Source organism: Rhinatrema bivittatum, chromosome 11 (genome assembly GCF_901001135.1).
Source record: "Rhinatrema bivittatum chromosome 11, aRhiBiv1.1, whole genome shotgun sequence".
In the NCBI taxonomy this organism is placed as follows: Eukaryota; Metazoa; Chordata; class Amphibia; order Gymnophiona; family Rhinatrematidae; genus Rhinatrema; species Rhinatrema bivittatum.
In genome coordinates this window covers 60176445-60201956 of record NC_042625.1, presented here as the reverse complement: position 1 = coordinate 60201956, position 25512 = coordinate 60176445, and the positions used below count along the sequence as shown (strand labels likewise).

At 46.6% G+C, this 25512-nt stretch overlaps 1 protein-coding gene across 5 annotated transcripts; it reads right to left on the bottom strand.

The window, feature by feature from the left end:
• C11H12orf49 (chromosome 11 C12orf49 homolog) lies at positions 1–25434 on the bottom strand. Of its 5 annotated transcripts, none has more exons than XM_029620019.1 (5): positions 25313–25434; positions 22384–22540; positions 15227–15378; positions 14279–14404; positions 1–8849 (listed from the first exon to the last, which is right to left on the bottom strand). In XM_029620019.1, exons 1-5 carry the CDS (start codon positions 25403–25405, stop codon positions 8766–8768), a joined length of 612 nt encoding a protein of 203 aa, XP_029475879.1. In that variant the 5' UTR covers positions 25406–25434; the 3' UTR covers positions 1–8765. The 5 variants fall into 5 exon arrangements, with proteins under 5 accessions (XP_029475879.1, XP_029475876.1, XP_029475875.1 ...); XM_029620016.1 differs by having other exon boundaries at positions 14279–14401; positions 24523–25403; XM_029620015.1 differs by having other exon boundaries at positions 24523–25399.
• Positions 25435–25512: the final 78 nt, after the last annotated feature.

Here is a 25512-nt window from a genome sequence, read left to right as displayed (position 1 = left end):
AGAGACAGGGTATACAATGTGCAAATGCTTGGACAAAATAGACTGAGGGGATCTTGGGGCAGCATGCATAGGAAGTTCCACGCATGCTCCGTTTTACTAAGCTTTGAGAGGTGATACCGATCAGCATCACAGAATGTCCCACCACATTATGGCTGATTCAGCCCTGCTTGTCAACAGGTTCCTTATGCCCCTGGGATCTTCAGGAGTAATCCGTAGTTGCTCCTGGCCCACCAATGCTGTCATTTAAAATGGAACTGGCTGATGCCATTTTGGTGTATTAATACTGTATCTGCCTCTGGTCAGCTGGTGCCATATTTTCAGAGCGACTAGGGATCACGCCTGCTTGGTGAAGAGTTCAGCCATAGCAAGGTCTTTGGGGCAGGGTGCAGGGGATGTAGGTCATGACATTTGAAAATAAAACAAAAAAATATGAGCAAGAGAAATTGTGTTTTTTTTTCTCTTCCGAAACAAAATGAAATCAAATAGGAAATATCAAATTTCTTGTTTCAAACAAAAGAACATCCTTTATACTGGTCTACTTACAGTGGTAGGAAACCAAAGAGGAATTTAGACTGGGAAGACTGGATGAAATGACTGATCTCTAATCGCCAACATTTACCATATTTAAGTATCCAAAATATCAGGAGCTGCACAGCAGCGGCAGCTTTCCATAGATTTGGGTTTGAGGGGTGCTGGCATACAATAAACGGCACGTATGTATTTGGGTACATCAATGGTTGTAGCAGGTTTGTAAGCAGAGCAACAAGCAACAGGCATTAATAGCAAATTGATTGTGGTTTGGATTTATCTTGAGTATTGTATTCTGGGTTGTGACATTTTCATTTTTCTACCCAACATCTACTTTTATGACTGCATCAATACAAAGCCAAACTAATAACTGAGATAAAAAAATACTCTGGCTGAAGGGAGCCTTTTTACCGTAGCTGCCTGATACATCATTACTTATCTTATTAATCAGAACAAATGCAATACACATTCATAATATTCATGTATAATATGGGGAACCAAGGCAGATAAATCCTAGAGGATCAAATACAAATATGAAGCAATCACAATGCTTTACAGCAAATCTGTGAAATATGGTACATAGCTTCCTGGAAAAGAATATCCAACATTTCTATACAGTCTTCATGTACATATACTAAACAGAATATTACAGACAGGCCCTGCTTCTGAAGATGCCCAGCTGGTCCTCAGCAAAGTTCTGGAAAGTTCCTATGAGTGAAGTCATAGAATATATGTGGAGGAAAAAAAAAGTTCCAGTTGGTGTGTATTACAAGATGAAATTGGTTCTGGAGGCAATCAATTGTTCATTAAGGCTCAAGAATTAGGTTACCTTTCCACAAAATTAAAAAAAAAATGGTATTACATATCAAAGGAATAGAGGCTAATCCGAGACGGAAGCCCCACAAGGAGAATTTTTTTCAATGAACATGAGTTCTGTGATTCAAATAACCAATCAACAGAAAGGAGAGGAGCATGGAAGGGATTGTGTGGACGGGGATTGTGAAAGTTTGGTATTAACTTGTCTAAAAGACCTTTGTCTATTACAGAAACTAATGTATTGCAGTGTAGTCTTTTGACCTTCTACTGCATACAATTAATTTATACCTGTTTTATCTACAATTCTTTTGGTTATTAAACTTGTTTTTTCTCCAGTCATCCTTTGCCTTCTAATCTGGTGTCATGCAGCTCTCATTTATGCCCCCCTGGTCTGCCCTCCTCTTTGCTGGAGGCCTTTGAGAAGCCTACATGATTTAACCTGCTCCCAGCCTCTAAATAACCACTATTTTCACAATCTATCTAAACTTGCATGGGCAGCATTGGGCCTACTTGCAATAGTGATTAAGCTAACTGACAAGGATGGGAGAATTGTGCTAAACAGATTGTCCTATGGTGCAGAAGTCCATAGACACTTATCCGATATCCATTTTTACCAACCCTTATCTGATGATCCAATTCCTTTTCTTTCTACTACTGTTTCTTCTCTGATCCAGGAGGGGTTCCATTAGATTACTCGTGGGGAAGCTGATTTCTTATTTGAAAAACATCCCATTACACCAGTGTTCTATAATTTTCCCAAAAATCCACAAATTATTTTCTCTGCTTCTGGGTCATCCAATTGTTGGATTGGATCCTTGTTGGAACCAATATTTAAATTTGCTGATAAGTTTTTACCTTTTGTACTCTTTATTCTGGACACGATCACTATTTTGAAGCAATTTACTTTTCCACCTTCACCATTTTTCTTAGTTACAATGGACACAAAGTTTCTCTACTTGAACATCCCCCCAGCAGGATGCTATTTTGGTGGCCAAATATTTCCTGGATCAGAGACCTGGAAGCTCTCCAGTACCTAGTGAATATTTACTGCAACTGATTCACATAGCACAGGCAAACATTTTTTTTTAAGTATCCAAGGAGAATTCTACCAAAAGATAAAAGGTCCTGCAATTGTGGCACTATAGTACCTGACCTAGCATGCTAGTATGTATCTAAATTTGAATCTACTTGGAGCTATGGCTACCCTTTCAAATAGTGCTCTTCTACATTGACAATATCTTTCTGGTGTGGTTAGGTAATGACATACACTTTTACACATTCTTTGACTGAACAACTGACTAATCTTCAGTTTGACTTCTGTCTTAGTCGCTCTGAGGTCTCTTTTCTTGACACTGTGACTAGCACACATGATGGCGGTTTTTCTATCTCCATTTTTCGTAAACCTACAGACAGGAACACTTTGCTGCAACACAATCATCATCCCTCAGATCTCCATGGCAACATACCTGTGGGTCAGTTTCTCCACTTGCGCTACCATGCTCATCACATACTATCGAACAAGCCCCTATTATGAACTCCCATTTTTCTTCCCAGGGATAGCCTCCTCAGGTGGTGAATAGGCTTTTAAACGAGTTTTGTTCAACCATGATTTACTATTTATCCCTCTAAATAATTCTGATTCAGATAGGGTTACATGTATTGCCATTTTCTAACAATGTACTCTGTGTTTGTACCATCATTAGACTTCATTAGTTACTTCTGTCAGCATGGGTTGTCAGCACATAAGATCTTTCTGAAATGCATTGGTTTGCATTCTGAAGGAGTACATGATTTGTTAGTGTCTTCAAAATGCCCGGATTACTACTTCTGTCTTTTCTAATGAACTAATGCTTATAGGACATTTTCCTTGTGGCTGTTGTACAGCTTGCCCCTGTCCAGGTATTCATACACTCAGTCAGTGGGAAGACCTATAAACTTCAGACAAGGTCTGACTGCTTGTCCAAAGGGGGTAGAATATGTTATTGCATGTTCATGTACTCTTCTGGATGTAGGTAAAAGAACCCATGCACTTAAGACAAACATCGCTGAACACTGCTCTTATGTCCACCAGTCAAGGAGTGAAGCCCCTCTCATTGCCCACTGGATGCAGAAAAGTCACACAATAATGGATATTCGATTTTTAGCTATTGAGATTGTCTGAGCCCACAGCTATGGAGGTGATTCTTTTCTGATCCCCAAAGAACATCGGCTTTCTGACCTTTAATCACTCTCCCCTAAAAGTTAAAATCAGGAAACAGAATGGTCAGCATTTCTTTGACATAGCATTTATGATGATTGATTTCTGCCTCTGTGTGGCTCCTCCCACAGAATCCTTTCTATGCTCCTCTCCTTTATACTGATTATTTGAATCACATGACTCATGTTCATTGATAAAAACATTCTTCTTGGGGAACTTCTCTCTGATTGGCAATATTGTGGTTCTCCTTGATTGTCTTCCTTTTAGCCCTCATTTTCAAATTATGGTTATAACTTCTATTCCTTTGAGTGCCCTGCTTTGGGTACATCTATTGAAGTATGTGCAAGTTGACCTAATTTGCAAGGTTTCTGTATAATCTGCAGTTTTTCAGAGTTACCTATGGATGTGTTAGCTGTCTGCTATTGGTCTGAATTGCATACTCTTCATTTCTGAAATTTCCTTACCTGTTAATTTCTTTTGCATTAGTCCTGCTCTACCAGTCCAGCTCTGACAAGTGGGTTACTTCCCCCTACCAGCCAATGAAGGCAGACAACACTGTTTTCCACTATGACATTACAGCCACTACTTAGAGGTGGTGGTGCTAATCAGAAAGAAATCAGTAACTATCTGACAAAAGCTTCATTCAGATCCCAACACTCAAAATGGAATCCCAAATCAGATTTCAACCGAAACATAAGTTTCCCTGCCACCTATCATAAAGGAAAAATAGGAAGTAACAAAGATAAGGAACAGAAGAGCTACTGAACAAGAACATTCACCAATAATAGTCTCACTTCCTAGGTGGGTCCTGGTCTGATCTAATTTAACTAATGGAAAATAAATTAACAAGTAAGGAAATTTCTCCATCTGGTCCTGCTACACCAGTACAGCTCTGACAAGTGGGAAGTACCAAAGCTTAATCTACTCAGGTGGGAGGAAGCAAGAGCTGCCTAACGAACCGCTGCACCATAAGCTGTACCTTCCACACTATCACATCCTGCTGATGTTTCACAAAAGATATGCATGGAAGGCCAAGTGGCCACCCTGCAAAAATCAGCCGGCACAAGTGCATGCACCTCTGCCCAAGATGCCGACTGAGCCCTGGTGGAGTGCATGCGCACCAATTCTGGAGGCTTCTTGTCTTTCAGCAAATAAGCCAAATTGATCATCTCCTTTATCCAGCAAGAGGCTGCCTCTCCTTGATTCAGGTCTCCAAAAACAACCCGTCTGATTTGCAGAAGGCATTAGCGACTCCAAATATCTCAGGATAAGTCTCTGCACGTCCAAACATCCGAGGACCAGAGATTCTGGTTTACACTCCTCCCTAGAGAAAAACAGAAGTGAAATTGGCCGACTGATATGAAATGCAGAATTCACCTTGGAGAGAAAAAATGGTACCAGTCGAAAGATAGCTCTGTTGAACTCACCAAGAATGGGGCCTGGCAAAACCAGGCCCGAAGCTTCGAGATTCATCAAGTGGAGCACACCACACCCAGAAAGGCAGTCTTTAGCAACAAATCTTTCAAGGATTCAAAGGAGGCCCCCATAAGGGCTCTCAGCACAGGACCCACAGGGGAACAATGGGCCAGAAAGGTGACTGCAACCGCTTTAGGCCCTTCAAGAAGTGGGAAACATCAGGATGAACTGCTATAGAGCCACCCACTATGGCCCTTGGTAACAAGAAACAGCTGCCACTTGCAACTTTAAGGAGTGCAGGGTCAGCCCTTTATCCAGACCACCCTTGGCCTTTCTACAGAAAATATTAACCCACCAGGGAGATACCAAATCGGGACTTGCAGAACTGCTTTAACAGGCACCAGATTCCAATATAAGCCAAGGAACTGGACTATTTCCCAGACTTAAACAGCATAGCGATTACCACTGAAGAATAACCTCTTACAGAGCCATCTCCACTCAAGAACTAGGGCACAAGACAGAATGGAGCCTGACTCTACATGACAAAGGGCCCCTGAGTCAAGAGATTCCACACCTTTGGGAGGCACAAGGGCTGATCCACCTGGAGCTAGAAAAGATCAACGTACCAAGGCCTGTGCAGCCAGTTCAGTGCAACCAGAATGACTCTCTTGCTCTCCAGCTCTATAAGTTGTAGCAGTCTGCCTGTGAGCACTCAGGAAGGAAATGCATACAGGAGCTTTTCCTCCGGCCAGGGGTGCACTAGGGTGTCAATTCCCCCATCAACCCCTGCTCCTTTCGGCAGCTGAAGAAACAATGTCTTCATGTTCTATTGGGTCACCATCAAGTCCACGTGAGGACAACCCCACCGATGGAAAATTCTGCAGTAGACAACTGCACTCAGCTGACTGACAACACTGAACAACAAAGACCAGAAGGTAAGCAACCACTTGTTCCAGCCAAAAGAGCAATTCCCAGCACAAACAACCTGACCAGGACAGGACCGCAGGTTATGCCTCTCAATCTGCTAGAGTCAGAGAAAATACTGAAGGATCGCAGGTGGCACACCGGTATATCTAGGGGGTGTCTTCAGTTTTCTCTCTGACTCCATCTGCTGGAGGGGAGGCATAACCCAGCTGTCTGGACTGATCCTGGTACGTACAGGGAACTGGAGATTCCTTTCCGCCCATGGGAATAGGATTGACACCTCTGTCAACAACCTGCAACTCCTGGCTCCCCCTCCATCAATTCACATATGCCACTGCAGTAGCATTATCCATGAGGACCTGCACGGCCTTCCCCTGGATCACTGGGAGGAACTTCAGAAGCACCAGGTGAATAGCCCTGGTTTCCAGTTGGTTGATGATCCTCAAGGCTTCCTCCAGCACCCAACTCCCCTGGGCCACCTGATCCTCAAAATGAGCCCCCTCAGCCCGAGGCGCTCATGTCTGACATGACCAAAACCCAGGATGGAGTGACCAGTCTGAATCCTCATGACAAATTTGAGGAAATCATCCACCAGCAAAATGACCAATGCACCAACTGATTCAAGGGCAGTCACACTCTGTAATCCTCTGAAATAAGAAGAGACACCTGGAGAGGACGCATATGAGCTCTGGCCCATGGCACCAAATACAGAGTCGCTGCCTTCAGAGTACCTCCAGATAGTCCCTCGCAGTTGGGACTGGTAATTCCAGAAAAACCTGGACCCGAGACTCTTGCGCACCCTCTTGTCCATGAGAAACTCTTGCCCCACCCGTGTGTCGAATCACAGCCCCAGATACTCCAGAGACTGCATGAGCTGTAGCGTACTTTTGGCAAAAATGACTACCCAGCACAAGCCTTCTAACAGCTGAACCACTCAAGTTGCGTGCTCCGCTTCCTCCTGAGACTGTGCCTGTATTAACCAATCAAGATACTGATGGACTGTGAGTCCCTCATGCTAGGGGCAGCTGTTACTATGAACATCATCTTGGTAAAGATGGTGGTGCAGTTGCCAGACTAAATGGCAATTCTTGAAACTGGAAATGCTCCCGCAACACACAAAACCTTTGGATCCATATCCTGAATGGGAAAAAGTAGGTAGGCCTCTGACAGGTCCAATGAACAGAGGTACTCCCCCTGGCAAACTGCAGCAAGCTCAGACTATAATGTCTCCATGCGACAATGCAGCACCCGCAAACTGCAGTTCACGCCTTGAGATCCAGGATGGGATGAAAGGAGCCTTCCTTCTTGACCAACACAAAATAGATGGAATAACAACAGTAGCCCCAAAGGAGGGGCTGGGAGCTGGTCCTTGGGCTCGCACTGCTGGCCATAACAACTAGTGGCCTGGCCCTGGGGGTCTGATCACAGCACAGATCTGTCACATCTGCTACACCATCCCAGTCCTACAATCTCCTAAAGGCAGAAAATACTAGATTCTTTCTGCTAGAGCCACCTCCTAAGCAGTGGCTGTGATGTCACAGTAGAAGACCGTGTTGTCTGCCTCCATCTGCTGGTAGGGGGGAAACAACCCACTTGTCAGGGCTGGACTGGTGTAGCAGGACAAGATGGAATGTAGGTTTATGTAGTCACCAATGTTCTTCTGTCCCTTCCAATGCAATCCTAGGTGAATCATGGTACCGTGTTGAGGGATACACTATGGATCAACACTGAGTTATTATTCTGTGAATAGTTTAGTACATACGTGGATCACCCAGTAAATGTTTGAATTAAAGAACTTACATCTGTTGATTGCTTTGAGATACATAACTTTTATAGATCACACACTTTTTATACTGAACTAATTCTGGAGTGTGTCATCTTTTGCTCTCCACTGTTTATGTAGCATCACATATCAAAATCAAAAGATGTCTGTACATCACACAAAGGAAATTCAAGCAAGCTTCCCCATTCCTAAGTGCAACAAGAGAGCAGGAAAGGGCAGTGTTCAGTTTATGCACGCGACTAGTGGTGCTGCTAGCCAACAGAGCATGTGAGGACAACCAGCAGCATAACAGCTAAGAGTGGGGCAGGCCATAGCAACACTTTCATAGAAAGAGACTGCTGCCTACAGCTCATTTTCAAAGGGTAACTGTCCCTGAAGATTGTATTTGAAAATGTGGGCCGATGCATACACTGTGTGTACTTGATGTAGCATCTACACTCACAAGGGGCAAACAAGGTTCCCTATAGCATATGCAGGAATTTCAAACTGAAACCCCTGTGCCTATATACATCTGCCCGTCACTGCTGAAAGTACATGCGCTCACAGAAGGGGAAAAAGGGAGCAATTTTCAAACAGCACTGTGTGGGTAAATGTGTAATATTTTGGGAAAAATGTCCCCATCCCCAATAAAGCAAAGACAACTATAATGACTTCCCTCTGCTTAAAACCTCTCCATCTTCGGAACTACTGTAGGGTATTTACTGTTCTGAGCTCATGGGCAGGGGGTTGGGATCCTCCACAAGGACTGCATAGAAGATTATTTTTCTTGGTTTTACTTGTAAGTTTTTACGGTGCTGGTCTTCCTCCAGATCATTCCTATTTGGTGGTTTTGGTCAAATGCCAATAATCACATAGGATAATAAAAAGAAACAAACACTAACATCCAACATAGGGCTATAAAAAAAAAATAATTGCATGAGATAGAAAAAATGTCAATAAATAAAAGAGGTAGGCACATTTCTGCTAAAGGCTTGAATGTGCTGGCTGGACTTTAATAAAACAAATGTGGTCACACCGCTGCGCAGCGTCTTGAGGTCTCTCTGTAAATAAGAGTTTGGTTTTTTTGCTGTCCTCACCCTGCTCCTGTTTCAGCCCACCTGCTCACACCGGGAGCAGCTCAGGGGGACTTTCCCCATAGCAGTACTTGGCAATCGGGTTGCGATAGGTGTTTTCATGTTGAACACTCTGTTGGAGGGAGGAAATACAAAAGAGGAAAAAAAAGAAACTAATTAAAAAAGAAATGTGGAAAATGTCTCAGTCTTTTTTTTTTCTGCCTGCCCCTACTTATGCTCTGAGGGCCCAAAAGGTAAAGCCAAGTTTAGAGGGCCACTGTGGGGAATGGAGACTTGATAATCCCCCTCCCCCACCTTGAAACCCAATACAGAAAAAGCAGGAAATTGCAATGTAATGCTTACGGATCACAGCTGAGGGCCTCAATTCATCCTTAATCAAGGCATCCAATAAGTCCACTTGTGGCAGCCTAGGGTTTCCCTATCCAAGGGCAGCAGGAAGTTCTGTTACACATGGCATTGCTTCCCCCCTACTCCCTCTAAATGCAGCAGAGAGCGCATTCAGTGAGAATGAACAGGCCCAGCCGTTACGCTGGAAAGGCTGCTTCAAGCAGTCAAGTCTCTGCTAAAATTGTTGATGTTTAAAATGCTGTAACCTCTCTGAATAGTTGGTGTTGGTATGGGTGAACTATAAAACCTTTTAAATAAATAAAACTTGTATGTCACTGTGCAGTAGACAGGCTCACCATTCTATCAGGGAATACAAGCGAATGTATACATATGGCATTTTTTGGGTTTTTAAAAAAAAAATCCACCACTATATGGAACTTACAAATATTACATTTTTACATGCTCTAATTAAGAGCATACTACTGTTTTCTTGTGATCCCGTCTTCACAGAGTGCTTCCCTTACACCTCTACTGTGGGACACGGACAACTGCAGTACTCAAAAGGCACAAGCAGTTCTGCTTTTCTGGACAATCAAACTACTGTGTGCTGATTATCTAAGTTCTTAAATATATGCAAATATCTGATAACTATTCAAAAAAGGTGAACAGCCTATCGGTGGCACTGGAGATGCCTTCCCCTGCCTGCCTGACAGGGCTCTAGCACTGTCTTTGGAGCGATTCGGGACATGTCATTGCCACACACATTCCCTCCATAACCCAAGCTCATGGCGGCAGCATTAGTGCAGCCCTTCTATCGCCGCTAACTCTGAACCAGTCAGAAGGGGGCCCTTCTATCCCAGGTAACTCTACCCATCCACTCTCTAATGGCATCAGTCATAGTTGCCCAAAGCATGGGAAACCCAAACTGAAAAATAAAGCTTTTACCCTTACAGAAAGTATGATGAAAAGTTAAGAAATAATAAGAACACAAATCAAACAGATGCTAGTATTTCACAGCCAGAACATGCAGTAAGGAGGACTTCTTATTTAAAATTTTCAAAGGAAATAGTTAGATGCCATTCCCATGAACTCCGAGGGATCTCGCACAGGGACTGGCATATCTGACATGAGGAAAAGCAACTGTTTCTCTAACACATCTGTCCTGAAATAGTAACTGTGCTGAACTTCGCTTTCTGCTCTACTCGTGGCAGCTGCTCTGTACATCACCCAACAGAGTTCTTGTGCGTTTCCTTCCAACACTCCTGCCACCTGTTTGCCATATTACAACTTAAATATCTTTACAAAATGTTCCTATTTCCTGACAAAGTGTCAGCCAAGAATTATTGTGGAATAGAATGGAAAGAAGCAGCACTCCAAGGCATATAACAAGCCCCGATACACCTCAGAGGGCAAGTGAGCTTTCAGCTAGGGTTTATGAGTAATTGACACATTTTTTTGGCAAGTCTTGGAGCCCAGCCAGGATGTCAAACTGCTGGCACTGCCAACTTTCTTCTGCTATAAGAAACTATGGCACAGGTGACAGCACAATCAGTAGCTCGTGAGCCTCAAAAAAAGCGGTAGAGAAACGAAACCGTTCAACTGATCGATCAGGCCGAGTACCCGCGAGTCAGAAAGAAATACTTTCCCGACCCGAGTGTTGAAAAGAGCGCCCAGGAATTCCAGCTCTTGTGAGGGCCGAAGATTGCTTTTGGAGTAGTTGATTACCCAGTCGAGTGATGTGAGAAGGGCTAATACTCTGCTTACCGCGTGCGCGCAGAGGGCAGCGGACTTGGCCCTTACCAACCAGTCATCCAGATAAGGATGGACTAATATCTCTTCCCATCGGAGAGCGGCCGCAACGACTACCATGATCTTGGTGAAGGTGCGGGGAGCGGTGGCGAGACTGAAGGGGAGGGCCTGAAACTGGAAGTGCTGCCCTAGGATCTGAAAACGAAGGAACCTTTGATGTTCCCGAAGGACTGGGATGTGAAAATAAGCCTCGTCAGATCGAGAGATGCGAGGAACTCGCCGGGACGATCACAGCCCGCAGGGTCTCCATCTTGAAATGGGGAACTTTGAGGGCCTGATTGAACCCTTTTGAGATCTAGGATGGGACGAAAGGAATCGTCCTTTTTGGGAACAACGAAGTAAATTGAATACTGGTCAGTGCCCTGTTCTTGCACCGGCACCGGAAGGATCGCCCCCAATTCCTGAAGTCTCAACAGGGTGTGACAGACCGCGGGCCGCTTGGAACGGCCGCAAGGGGACACTATATATAGTTCCGGCAGGTCCCTGTCAAACTCTAACGCGTAGCCGTTCTATCACCTCGAGGACCCAGAGATCGGATGTGATTTTGGCCTACTCCTCGTGAAACAGAGAAAGACGCCCACCTAAGTTTCGTGCGGAGGAATGGACCTGCCGAATCTCATTGGGGAGCTGACTTGGTGGTCATCTCAGAAACCTCGATGGCCGCAAAAGAAATGCGACCAAGACTGGGACCTGGACATGCCTCCTCTAAGGAAGGAGCCACGCGCCCTGTTGCCGTACCGGCGGTTCCCCTGAAGCGAGTGCGAGTCGGGAGAAAGACTTCGACTGTTTGGGACGGTCCTCCGGCAGCTTGTGGACCTTGTTCTCACCCAAGGATTTAATAAGCTGCTCCAGGTCCTCACCAAAAAGCAACTTACCCTTGAAGGGAAGAGTGCCCAATTGGGCCTTCGATGAAGCATCAGCGGACCAATTACGTAGCCAGAGAAGACGTCTGGCTGAGTCCGCGGAAACCATAGCCTTTGCCTGGACTCGAAGCAAGTCGTAGAGGGCATCCGCACCATAGGCTATAGCGCCCTCCAAACGCTTGGCCTGCTCTGCCTTTGCAGACGGGAGGTCCTGGGTGCTGAGTAACTGTTGCATCCACCTAAGGCTTGCCCGCTGCATGAGACTGCTGCAGATTGTTGCCCGGACTCAGAGAGCTAAAACCTCAAAAATGCGCTTCAAATAAAATTCAAGCTCACAGTCCTGCACATCCCGTAATGCTGTGGCGCCCACCACCGGAATGGTGGTACGCTTCATCACCGCTGTGACGGAAGAATCCACCTTCGGAATCTTCAACATGTCCAGGCAGTCCTCATGAAGCAGGTAGAGCTTTTCCATAGCCCTATCAACTCGAAGACCCATCTCTGGGGATTCCCATTCCCGGAGGAGCAGCAAGCGGTGCATCAGATGGAACGGGAAAGTACGTGGTAATGCCCTGTCCTGCCAGGACCGGGTCCGCGTTTGGCGTCATCGCCGCCGCCACAGAGTCATCTGGTGGGGCATCAATTCCCAATTCCTGGAGAACAAAGGGAATAAGAGGCTCTAGCTCCTCCCGCTGAAACAAGCGCAGGACACGGGGATCGTCACCTTCTAGCGGGGGGGCCTGGGCCGCAGCATCACCCTCCCCTTCAAACGGGTCCACCCGAACCGAGCTCTGAGGGTCCGGAATCGCAGCGGGAGACGGCACGGGCAAACAAGGAAGTTTCGGGGGAGGGGGAACTATTCGGGGGGGGGGGGGGGGGTTCCACCTCCCTCTGTAGGCTAGCCAAGTATGATTCATGTAATAAAAGAACAAATTCCGAAGAAAAAAGGACCCAGGCCGATTTTTCCACAGGGGGAGGGGGGGGGGCGGATGGGTGAGGGGGGGGTCCAAATCCCCTCCCCGAGAGCGAACCGGGCTCAAATCGGGGGATAAAAGTGAAGAAATTGGATCCCCTGCCCCAGGAGAAGCAGTATCTGTTTCCTCAGAAACACCTAAAATGGCCGCCGTTCCCGGGACAGGAACGGCCTGGCTATGCGATGAGGAGCCCGTCCTCGAGCTCGAGTAGCTTGGGGTGCCGAAGAGGAGCCTCCCCCCCCCCCCCCCCCCCCCCGAAAGGCACCTGGAGCACACCCCTTCGCGGAAGAGTCGGGAGGCCGACTCTCCACATGCTAAACAGTAGTGAGGCTGCAGCATGAAGCAGGGAAAAGCAGTGCCATACAAAGAGAAACAGCTGACCGGGGAGCCCCTGAGGAGATGGGCGGGAGATCGAACCCCGCTCCCTCCTCACAAAAATCTGTTTTTTTGTTGTTTTTTTTTTTTTATTACCAGCAAAGTCTAAATTTTTAAACTGCTTGGTGGTTCTCTGTGAAAAAATGATACTTTTTTTTTTACTCACACAGAGACAGGGGAATTCACATCCCTGACAGCCCAACTGAGGAATGGGCATCTCGGGGCACGGCAGCAGAAAAAACGGGGAGAGGGACTGGCACCACCAGTATCACCCACACAAGGTCATCTGGAAGGGACCCTAGGCTGACAGAAATCAAGGGGCTAAGCCCCCCTAGGAACCCCAAGAGCGAGGGAGACGGGACTGTCTTCCCTAACACAGTCAGTCAGAAAAAATTTTTTTTTTTTTAAATTAAGTAAGAAAACAGACTGAAAATGTACTTGCGTGAGCTTGCCCCAGAAAGAAAGTAGAAGAAGCACCAAAGAGCACAGAGGGCAAGCTAACAGGGAACCACAGGGTGAGCTGTTCCACCTGCTGGAGACAGACAAATACTGAGGGTTCCAGGGTAGGTTCTGTCCTTATATAGGATACCCTTTCAGTTCTGGTCTGTCTCCACCTGCTGGAAGGGAGGCTCAACCCATGGTCTGGACTGATCCGGGTACGTACAGGGAACTTTTTTTTTTTTTTTTTTTTTAAAACCTTACCTGAGCTCAGTGCTTACTGGCTGAGTACGGAGGGAAGTGGGCATCTGCTGTCACCGCTGTGCTCAGCCTCCTGCACCTGCGGCCTTTCAGATGAACTAGCAACTGAGTCCACGCCGGGAAACCCAGCTACCAGGCACACACCTGAGGGACAACGGAAATCACCTCGGGGAGGGACCTTTATGTATCACCAGTGGAGAGCGGGGTTTTCTTTTCCTTAATTTAGAATTTCAAAATTTCTCATTCCAAAAAGCTTGAAGCAATCCCCATAGGGAGATGCACGTCCACCATCTGGAGACAGAGAATACTGGCAGGCTGGGGTCACTGCAGGGCTATATATACTGTGACATCAGCTTGCTCCGTCTCCATCTGCTGACAGGGGAGCATAAACCCACTGGTCCTGAGTCTATTGGTCTACACGCTAGGAAATCTGCACAAAAAGCTTGAGCTGAAGAGGCTGCTCTGCAGATACTGCGGTTCTGTTATACACTCACAAAGTGGCTGACCTGCGATGAGGTTCTGCATTTGGCCAAACACAGTTCGAAGTGATCTTCCACTGCCAAGAAGAGATTCTGGAAGGCCGCTGCTGCCCGGTTCAGAAAGCGTTCCAGCAGAAGCTGCTGCAGGCACAAGAAGAAAAGCTCCATGAAACAGAGCCACACACATCTCAGTCTCCCAGAGAAAAAAAAAAGGAAAGGTTAGGAAACAGAAAGCAGAGGAGGGAAAAAAATAAAGAAATAAGAGGTAGGTCTTGGGAGAGGAAGGCAGAGGAGTTAGAACAAGAGGCTGGGAACACACTCTAATTATTTCCATTTCCTTTCATGATGCTTGTTGGGACCCTGCGCTAGTCATGTTACCCCTATGCCTCAGATGCCCTTTTATGATTGTAAGCTCTCTGGGCAAGATACTCCTTGTATGATAAAATTTTGTTGTTGAATGCCATATAAGTATAGTGAAAGGATCAACTCTACTACTCCAATTGTTTCTAGAATATATTGCCACCTAATTTGCTGCTAAATCAAACAGCAACTGGCTGGCTCACAGTCATTTTAGAATCCAAGGAATTATTTTTTTTTTTAATTGCAATATAGTTCTTTTTCTTTCCCTCATGGCCACAGCATAAACCAGCATTGAAGAATCCACCACCTGTAATTAAATCTTGTGGGGAAGTCTTACTTAGACTACATTTTGTTAACAGGAACATCGCACATTCACATCCTTCAGCATTTTCAGCTCATTGGAATTCATCTTCTAGAAAAAGACCGAAGCACAACAATCATCTCCTCAATGACCTTCAGCCCAACAGAGTTCTTGGAAGAGATGCAATTCAGTTTAAATCTGTGCTACAGTAGCTTTTGTGGAAATGGGCAATTTCTATTAAGATTGGTGAAGTTTCCTAGCACTACAGATTTGCAGTAGCTGAACAGTTCCCACCCATGCACCTTGTTTGGCTGCAGGCAGCAAGAGACACAGTACTCGTATATGCTGCAGCAGCCATTCGGCAGGCAACTCTCACAGCTGTACAGCTTGGAACTGGCCACATTGATATTACAGCAGCCGTTTGCAAGCAGCTCCTTCCGCTCACAGATGTATCCTGAAGGAGGAAAAAAAAAGAGCAATCAATAAAAGAACATGCATAGTTTTAAAATGAATCATAACAGAAGAATTGCCGAACTGGATCACACCAAAGGTCCATAAAGACCAGCATCATCTTGTCTGATAGCATCCAATCCAGGTCACATGTACCCAGTAGGATCCCAAAGAATAGATCCAATCCTTCTTGCTCGTAAAAGGGATAAGCAGTGGCTTCCCCAAATGTACATGGCTAAAGGAAAATTGGTTCTTACTTGCTAATTTGCGTTCCTGTAGTACCACGATCAGTCCAGACCGTGGGTTGAGCCTCCTGTCCAGCAGATGGAGACAGACCAAAACTGAAAGGGTATTCTATATCAGGACAGAGCCTACCCTGCATCCCTTCAGTATAAACATTTTTAAAGCAGAAATAGCTCCCAAAAGATCAAGCAAGTAACAAGAAAACTGATAAAAATGCATTTCCATTTTCATCTATAAAGATGCTTCCAGTGCCTTAAAGCAATAATAGAAGATTCAGGTATCCAAGAACCTGTAAAGGAAGAAACTTCGAGCGGACGGAACAGTTCTAGCACGGGAGGGTGTCTGAACTGATCCATGGTACTACAGGAATGAAAATTAGCAGGTAAGAACCAATTTTCCTTTCTCTGTACGTACCCGGATCAGTCCAGACTGTGGGATGTACCAAAGCTTCCCTAAACAGGGTGGGATCGAGACAGTCCCGCTCGAAGAACCTGCCGCCCGAAGGAGCCAAAAACTGGAGCCTGTACATCTAGGTGGTAATGACAAGCAAAGGTATGCAGAGATTTCCAAGTAGCTGCCCTGTATATGTCCTGCGGAGAGACCGACTGACTCTGTCCAAGAGGTGGCCTGAGAATGCAAGGAGTGGGCCTTCAAGCCCTCCGGAACCGATCGGCCTTTACAGATGTAAGCCGATGCAATAGCCTCCTTTAGCCAACATGCAATCGTGGCCTTTGAAGCCTTGCTACTCTTATTTTGACCACTCCATAGGACAAACAGGTGATCCGAGACCTGGAACTCATTAGTAACCTGGAGATAGAGCAGTAAAACCCGTTTTACATCCAGGCGCCAGAGATCACCACCAGATGTACTCGCTATGTCTTCAGAAGAAAAAGCCAGGAGTTCCACCAACTGATTGATGTGAAAGGGAGACCCAACGTTCGGCAAGAAGGAGGGTACCTTCTTGAGGGATACTTCTGAATTAGAAAAACATAGAAAAGGTTCCCTGCAATATAAAACTTGGAGCTCAGACACCCTTCTGGCGGAACAAATGGACACCAGAAAGACGGTTTTGAGAGTCAAATCCTTAAGTGTAGCCCTCCGTAGGGGTTTGAAGGGAGCCTCGCAGAGAACCCGAAGAGCCAAGTTAAGACTCTACGAGGGACAAGTAGCCCGGACCGGCAGATTCAAATGCTTGGCTCCCTTGAGGAAGCGGACAAGATCCGGATGAGCCGCCACCGTGTAACTGTCGATGTTGCCTAAGAGGGAGTAGAGGGCGGAAACCCGCACCCGCAAGGAACTGAAAGACAAACCCTTGAAGAGACCATTCTGGAGGAAGGAAAGGACCTGGGATACCGGAGCCTTACGAGCCGACACTCCCTATGCGGCACACGCATTTTTAAAGACCTTCCACACCTGGACATAAGCGAGAGAGGTAGACTGCTTCCGGGCCCTCAACAGTGTGGATATAGCTTCTTCTTTATATCCCTTCTTTCTCAATCTCCGCCGTTCAAAAGCCAGGCCGCTAGACAAAAGCGATCCGCCTGATTGAAAAATACGGGACCCTGCTGAAGAATGTGTGGGAGATGACTGAGGCGGAGAGGGCTGTCCGTGGTGAGGTTCACCAGATCCGCAAACCACGGTCTGCGGGGCCACTCGGGAGCCACTAGGATGACGGAGCTCCGATGGAGCTCGATTCTGAGTACTTTTCCCACTAGCGTACAGGAGAACATGAGGCCAGGGAAGGACCAGCGCATCCACTCCTTCCGCACAATGTTCCCTTCTGTGGCTGAAGAACCTGGGAGTTTTCGCATTGTCCATTGTGGCCATCAGATCTAAGTGGGGGGGACCACACCTGCGGATGATCAGATCCATCGCTCCGTCTGACAATTCACACTTGCCAGGGTCTAACCGCTGGCAACTGAGGAAATCGGCTTGAACATTCTCCTTCCCCGCAATGTGGGAAGCTGCTAGGCGATCCAAGTGATGCTCCACCCAGGTGAAGAGCTTGCTGGCTTCCAGAGCCACCAGGCGACTCCTGGTGCCTCTCTACCAATTGATATAAGCTACAGTGGTGGAATTGTCCGAAAGAACCCGCACTGCCTTGCGATGGAGCAAAGGAAGGAAAACCTTGAGGGCCAGGCGTACCGCTCGAGCCGATTGATGTGCCAGCGAGATTGGACTGGGGACCAGTGTCCCTATGTGGACTGGTTCTGGCACACCGCTCCCCAGCCGGAGAGGCTGGCGTCCGTTGTGACAATGATCCACTGTGGCGTCTGAAGGGGCACTCCCTTCAGGAGGTGGACAGGCGAGAGCCACCATTGTAGCTCGGCGATGGTAGACTCGGAGAGCAGGAGAGGTGTCCAAAACTGCTCAGACACCGGTTTCCAGCGGGATAGCAAAGCCTTCTGTAATGGATGCATATGCACAAAGGCCCAAGGAACCAGATAGATAGTGGAGGCCATGTACCCCAGGCTGTGGGCAGAGAAAGTGCGAGAAAACTGCGCACTTGGTACCTGAGTTTGAGTGCCTGTGCGTCTGGAAGGAGCACCTTGCCAAGTCGAGTGTCGAATCGCGCTCCCAGGAATTCCAGGATCTGGGATGGCTGAAGCTTGCTCTTGGGAAAGATGATTATCCACTCAAGGGAGGTCAGACAAGTCAGGACCTTGTCGACCGCCAGCTTGCAGAGAGACTCCGACTTGGCCCGAATGAGCCAATTGTCCAGGTAAGGATGGACCAGAACTCCTTCTCGACGAAGAGAGGCTGCCACTACCACCATGATCTTGGTAAAAGTGCGCAGCATCGTGGCGAGACCGAACGGGAGCGCCCAAAACTGGAAATATAGGCCCAGAATCATGAACCGGAGATACCTCTGATGGTCGAGGCGAATCGGAATGTGCAAGTAAGCCTCCGTCAGGTTGAGCGATGCCAGGAATTCGCCTGAGTGAACCGCCACTATCACAGCCCTTAGGGTTTCCATTCGAAAATGGGGTACCTTGAGGGCCTGGTTGACTCACTTGAGATCCAAAATTGGACGAAAGGAGCCTTCCTTTTTGGGAACGACGAAGTATATGGAATATTGGCCGGACTCTTGTTCCTCCACTGGGACTGGAACTATGACACCCAGTTCCAGTAGCCTGCTCAGAGTCTGGTCGACCGCAGGCCTCTTTCGACTTCCGCAGGGAGAGATTAGATGAAGGTCCGGTAGGTCTTGAGCAAATTCTAACGCGGAGCCTTTTTCTATCACCTCTAGGACCCACTGATCCGTTGTGATCTTGGCCCATTCCTCGAGAAACAGGGGCAGCCGTCCACCTAAGTTTGGAACGGAGGAATGGGCCAGCCGTATTTCATTGGGAAGAGGACTTTGTGGCCGAGTGTTGCTGGCTACCATCCCGGAAGGGTCAATGTCCACGAAAGGAATGAGACCAGGATTGAGATCTGGAAGCATTGCCTCTCGGAAAGGAGCCCCGTGCTCTGCTGTTATATCGATGTTGACCTCTGAAGCGAGTACGGGAAGGAAAGAAGGCCTTAGAATGTTTCGGGCGGTCCTCTGGCAGCTTATGAACCTTGTTCTCACTTAGAGATTTAATAAGCTGTTCTAGGTCCTCACCAAAGAGCAACTGACCCTTGAAAGGGAGAGTGCCCAACTGCGCTTTAGAAGAGGCATCCGCAGCCCAGTTCCTCAGCCAGAGGAGACGCCTGGCCGAGACTGCGGAGACCTTGGCTCTGGCTTGCACCCGCAGAAGATCGTAAAGGGCATCAGCCCCATACGCAATCGCACCTTCTAGCCTGTCCGCCTGCTCCGCCTCTGCAGACGGGAGGTCTTGAGTGCTGAGTAATTGTTGAACCCACCTGAGGCTTGCCCACTGCATGAGACTGCTGCAGATTGTCACCCGAACTCCTAAGGACAAGACTTCAAAGATGCGCTTAACATAAAATTCCAGTTTGCGGTCCTGAACATCCTTCAATGTCTTGGCCCCCACCACCAGGATGGTGGCATGCTTGGTAACCGCAGAGACGGAGGAATCCACCTTAGGTATCTTAAGCAATTCCAAGCAGTCCTCAGGGAGAGGGTTGAGCTTATCCATAGCCCTACCCACTCAGAGTCCTGCCTCCGGAGACTCCCATTCCTGAAGGAGCATCAGCTTGTGCATAGGATGGAATGGGAACGTACGTGGAGGAGCCCTAAGTCCGGCCAGGACCGGGTCTACGTTAGCGGGCATAGCGGCTGTAACTGTATCCTCAGGGGGCACCTCAATTCCCAGCTCCTTCAAGATGAAGGGAATGAGTGGTTCCAGTTCCTCCCTTTGGAATAAGTGAAGCACTCGTGAGTCGTCCCCCTTGAGGGGGGGCTGGGAAGCAGTGAATCCACATCCGGATCAGGGACAGTCGGCAGTTGAGGGGGGTCCGGAGGCGGCGGGACCCCCAGCACCACCCTGACCCTAATGGAGCCGTGCCCCTCTGGCGCCTTAGGAATCTGCGGAGAAGAAATCCACGGGCTCTTAGGTGGGGGGGGGGGGGGGCTCAAATCTGATGGGGGAATTAGAGAATCGGGCTCACCTTCCTCCTGCAGCCCCGATTCAGCTTCAGAGAGTGCTCCCAAAATGGTCGCCGTTCCTGCGGTTTTCCGAGTCGGGAACGGCCTGGCCACGCGGTGTGCAGTCCAACCCTGGGTCGTAGTAGTCGCGGATGCTGAGGAGGGACCCACCCCACCTGGCAGGCACCCGGAGCAGAGCCCGCCACGGGAGAGCCGCGTGGCAGGCTCCCCGCAGGCAGTACACACGCTGGAACGTGGCATCAGCTTCAGAAAAATAAATCGCTGCAAGAGAAAAAACAGCTGAGCCCTGCCAGTCAGCAGAGGCAGAGCCTGAACCCTGCACGCTGCCGGAGCTGTCTGCTGTCCTTAAATTACAAGCTAAGTAGGGCTAGGTTTAAAAACTTATTTTTTTTTTTTAAGTTAGCAAGTGCAGGGGAAAAAACTTCCCTGCCACAGGCCCTAGAAAGGACACTTTTCAAAGGTGGACAGCTAGCCATGGGGGAGTGACTGGACCACCAGTATCACCCCAAAAAGTCACCGGGAATGGGGAGCCTAGGCTGAAGAATTCAAGGGGCAAGTCCCCTAGGCCCCCAGCAGAGCAAGGAGACAGAGCTGTCTCGAAGGAACAAAAGATAAATCTTTCAAACTTTTTTTTTTTTTTTTTTAAAATATAAATCAACAACAAATACTTGCTTGATCCTAATAAAGAATAGTACAAGATCCCCGCAGGGAGAAGTTAAGAAGAAGGGTAACCGCAGATTCAGCTGCCTGCATCTGCTGGAGACAAATACTGAAGGGATGCAGGGTAGGCTCTGTCCTGATATAGGAAACTCTTTCAGTTTTTCTCTGCTCCATCAACTGGACAGGAGGCTCAATCCACGGTCTGGACTGATCCGGGTACGTACAGGGAATAGTGGTTTATGGACTTTTCCTCCAGGAACTTGTCTAAACTAATTTAAAACCCATCTACACTAACTACTTTCACCACATTCTCTGGCAAAAAAGTATATAGTTTATGATCTGAGTGATAAAAATACACCAATTTGTTGTGCCACCTATTAGCTTACTGGAGTGCCCAATAGTCCTACTGGAAAGAGTAAATAACAGTTCCCTATTTACCTGATCAACTCCACTCATGATTTTATAGACCTCTAGCCTGGAAAAGACAGCTGAGGAGATATGATAAAGAGCCCTAGCCTGTTTAGCTTCACCTCAAAAAGGCGCTGTTCCATTCCTTTATCATTTTCGTCTCCCTTCTCTGTACCTTTTCTAGTTCTGCTCTATCTTTTTTGAGATTGGGAGACCAGAACTGCACATAATACTCAAGGAGCAGGTGAATCGATAGAGGCATATCTTGTTTTATTTTCCATTCCTTTCCTTATAATACCTAATATTCTATTTGCATACAGCTAATAATACTTTGTGTGTCAGTGTGCTCCTGGTGACAAAAATTTGTCTTGAACTTCCTTAGGGAACCTGCCAAGATAGACACCCCAAATGTTCTGAAATGACATGGATTGGATAGACAACTGATCGGTCTATGTTTTGTAAACCAAATGCAATAAGTTATTTAACTCTGCCAACCAGTGAGACATTTAGATATGATACATTTCCTAGCAAGACAAAGCTCACCTCCCAGGGTTTACACACATGGCTGGGCCTTATGCGGGCCGGGCCAATTTTCAAACGAGCCCGGCCATGTGCGAAAACTCCGGGATGCGTGCGAGATCAGGATTTTTTTCCTTCATAAATAATCTCTCTCTACCTGTATGCATGTATAGGCAATCTGTGTTCAAAATTTAGGATTCTAGTGATGATGGTTTGAGGGTTAGGTCCGCCATTTTCTAGCCTAGCCAGTGAGCCCTTTCAATTTGCAGAGGACTAGATAAAGAATTAAGATTTAATGCCTTTAGAAGCCAGGATTCCAACAGAACAGCCAGGCCCAAGACCCTCACCAATTCAGGCAAGCCCACAGAGTAGAGGTTATTTCTGCATAACCTGTTTTCCAAATCCTCCACTAAGTGGCATTGACCAACTATAGCTTCACCAAATCAGCTTCCAAAGTGGTCACCCTATCATCATTAGAAATTCTTATTTCTGCCTCTTGGATCCATTGCTTGATTTTGGAAGTTATGAACTAAGGCTGTCTAACCCACCACATTAACAGTACTTCCCCCGTGATATAAGGCATAAAATGTTTCTTTGTGAGGCTTGTGGAGGAGTAAACCTTACCCAGATCATCCGTGATCAGGAGTTTGCCCTGAACCGAGTTCCGGCACCGATTGCTGGGCCGGCTGCTGTTTCCTAGGTTAAACTGCACTCTCCACATGATGAACTGCTCATGATCCTGGGCCTGAAGCAGCATCCGATCTCTCACCGTCCTCTCTTCCTACATGAATAAAACAAAAACTGGGATGAACAGACTGAGCTTTACTAGTATAGTTAGTTTTGATATACCACTTTTCTTCATAAATCAAAGCAGCTAATCAAGATGTAAAATGTTTCTCAACAAACAAATCTTGTTTCAAACTGAAAAACAGTGTAGAAAATGGGAAAAAAAGGCATTTAATTTAGATGTCTCCAAATGCAGAGACTGTTCAATGTTGGCTTCACCATGTCCCGTTATGCCTGAGTCAAGCTACTTTTTAAGCGCTCGTGAAAGGTGCTGGATTCAACAGCAGTGGAAGTCAAAGTCCTCCGTTTACCCAACCAAAAGCAGAACACAGCAGCATTAGTTCAAGCACCCTAACCCTGCTCTGGAGAGACATCTCTGAAGGCAAGAGAGTAACTCAGTCTCTATGCCTGCGCAATCTCTGGCCTCTCTGCTCATATTGCCAACAATGGAGTCCATCTGTATTAAACTGTGATGGTCACACCTATGGAAAGGGAGCCAGCCTAGCTCACTAACTCATTTCATATGGGCTAGAAGGGGGGGTGCAGAAATGTTTAGAAAACCCAAGTATTAGCCAAAATTTTTAGCAGCCATTTGTATTTTTTTAAGCATTTAATTTTTTTCTTTTTGTTTCTTTTACCTTCCTTTCCTTTGCCCTTGCCTCTTTGGGCATTCTCCTTCCCCCTGCCTCCAGGGAACCTTCTTCCCTTACTTCCAAACATCCTCCTTCCTGCCAATGACAACCACTGATTCTTGACAACCAACTCCACTACCCAGGTATCTCTTGTATCAGGTGCTAGGACCTGAGTTTTAGGCACCTGGGATCTTTCCAGCTCTGCTCTAGCTACTCTCTCCTCCCCCGCACCCCGGTTTGGGCTAAGGTGGTAGGAGGGCTTTTCTTCCCTAGGGGCTGATGCAATAAAGTGCATCCAGCCTAGCATATAGGTTTACACGTGGTTGGATGCATGTTTTGGATGCACTAGAGTAACACCCAGTGCAATAATGAGATTAGCACATTCAAAACATGTCCCAAACAAGTGTGTAGCTGGTTGCGCCCATCACGTCAATTCCATGTAGATGAGGCTATTAGCTATTCCCTCCTGATGCAAAAAACAAAAAAAGAATTGCTGGGTGCCCAATGCATACTTTTTAATCTGGCCAATTTAACTCCAGCCCCGGAGATGGCATGTCAAGGGCTTAAGTCAAGAGCTTGTGAGAAATTTAAAAAATACGGTAACTGTAAGTGGCAGTAGAGTTGTGTCATGAATAATCTGTTTATTTTTCTGAAAACTCTCAATAAAGAAAGTTTAAAAAAAAAAAGGTCCTCTGTAGTTCCTCCTTAGCATCATGGTGACACTTAAATTTACTGCTTGCAGTGTTGAAAAATAAGTGTGTATTGGCTTGATGTATATATATAGTATACACAGCTGAGTTATTACAGAATTAAGCAAAGTGTGGGTATTTAAACTGTGTACCAATAAATCCTATAATTTGGGGAGTAATACTACTGTTGTGTTGATCAATATAAAAAAATGTTTTTGTTATTACAAACTATTATATATATATATATATATATAAAATGTAGTACAGAGGTAGGCATATCTATTCCTTGAGTGCTACAAACAGGACTGGTTTTCAGGATATCCAACTTGAAAAATTGACCAGTGTGTGACACTTGACTGGAGTTGGCTACCCCAGTGTAATACCAAAGCTATGCAATCTGACACAGAAGTTTTTTCAGCCTAATAGGTTCTAACTGCATATCTGTATCAGTTGCACTACAGTGGTAAATGTTAGAGCCCTTCAATTCCCATTTATCCAACCTTGTGTCCTTTTGAAAACTTACAGCACTTCCGAAATCATTCAAAAGGCTGTCTATACATGAAGGGGAATATAAATAAAATTGTTAACTCTAGCTATGAAGCCTCTTTTTAAGCATATAAGTGTTAAAACTTCAGTCTAGTACGAGCTACCCTTACCTGTTTGAAGGTGCTGGCGAGAAAGTAGATGAGAGACAGTCCAAAAACAACCCCAAGAACCCAACGTTTCCTCAGAATTTTGCGCCATATCATTGGCAGAAAGTACACCATCCCCAACCCAACTCTGTTTCAAGCTTCACCGAGGCCAGAGACTCCCCTGCCCTAGCTTAAGGGGATCCCTTTTCCCCACTTTGCCATTCCTTCAACTGCTGATCCTCCAAAGAGAGGTGCATGGTTTGTGTTAATGGGCTCTATACTGGCTTATTTCTGGAGGCTACAGACCACATAAAATCATCCATAAATATGACAGTATGTCACAGTACTTTGTAGAATTCTATACACAAAGGGGAGTTGGAAAGCATAGATTTACTAACTATACTTATTAAGTACAAATGTCTTCTTAAGAAAAACCCTTTCAAAAGTATTTATTAGTGCCACATGAAATCCCTGCTGAAAATCATGTACTCTCCAGTTGCTAGAATTCGTTCACTAATTAATGCCCTCCCCCAGTAGCGGAAAGATGTATTACGGATAACATAAACGCTGACAAAAGCAGGACTCTCGGATTAGTTGACTTCCCCGAAACACCCCAAGTCCTTCCAAGTTTCATGAGTGGCAGGCACATCCAGGGAAGCTCCTCTTTAAATCACTTTTCCAATCAGGCCCATGTCCGGAAGTGGGGAAATCCGCTGTATACCAGCAAGCTATACCCTCCTCACTGAGGAGCATTAAAAAAAATGACAAAATATTAAAAACTATGCCCTAACCAACCCCGACTCATACTCCGCACCTCTGCAAAAGCCCCGCGGCGCCAGCGCACGCTCCACCTACTGCCCCGGGATAAATGCGTGACCTGACCACGGCACTTACTTAGCCGTGCCATTGGCTAGAGTCAGCGTGGCGTTGCCCATGCCTCTTCTTCCTGATTGGCAGAGAAGTTACGTCGGATGGCGTAATGTACGTGCTCCCTACGCAGGGGGGTCAACGGCT

Coding starts and splice junctions, on each gene's coding strand:
- C11H12orf49 (XM_029620015.1), bottom strand. CDS start 24,633: ATGGTGTACTTTCTGCCAATGATATGGCGCAAAATTCTGAGGAAACGT. Junction 22,541..24,522: donor TCGCCAGCACCTTCAAACAG/GTAAGGGTAGCT, acceptor TTATTCATGTAG/GAAGAGAGGACGGTGAGAGA. Junction 8,850..14,278: donor CATCGCAGGTCAGCCACTTT/GTGAGTGTATAA, acceptor TCCCTCCAACAG/AGTGTTCAACATGAAAACAC.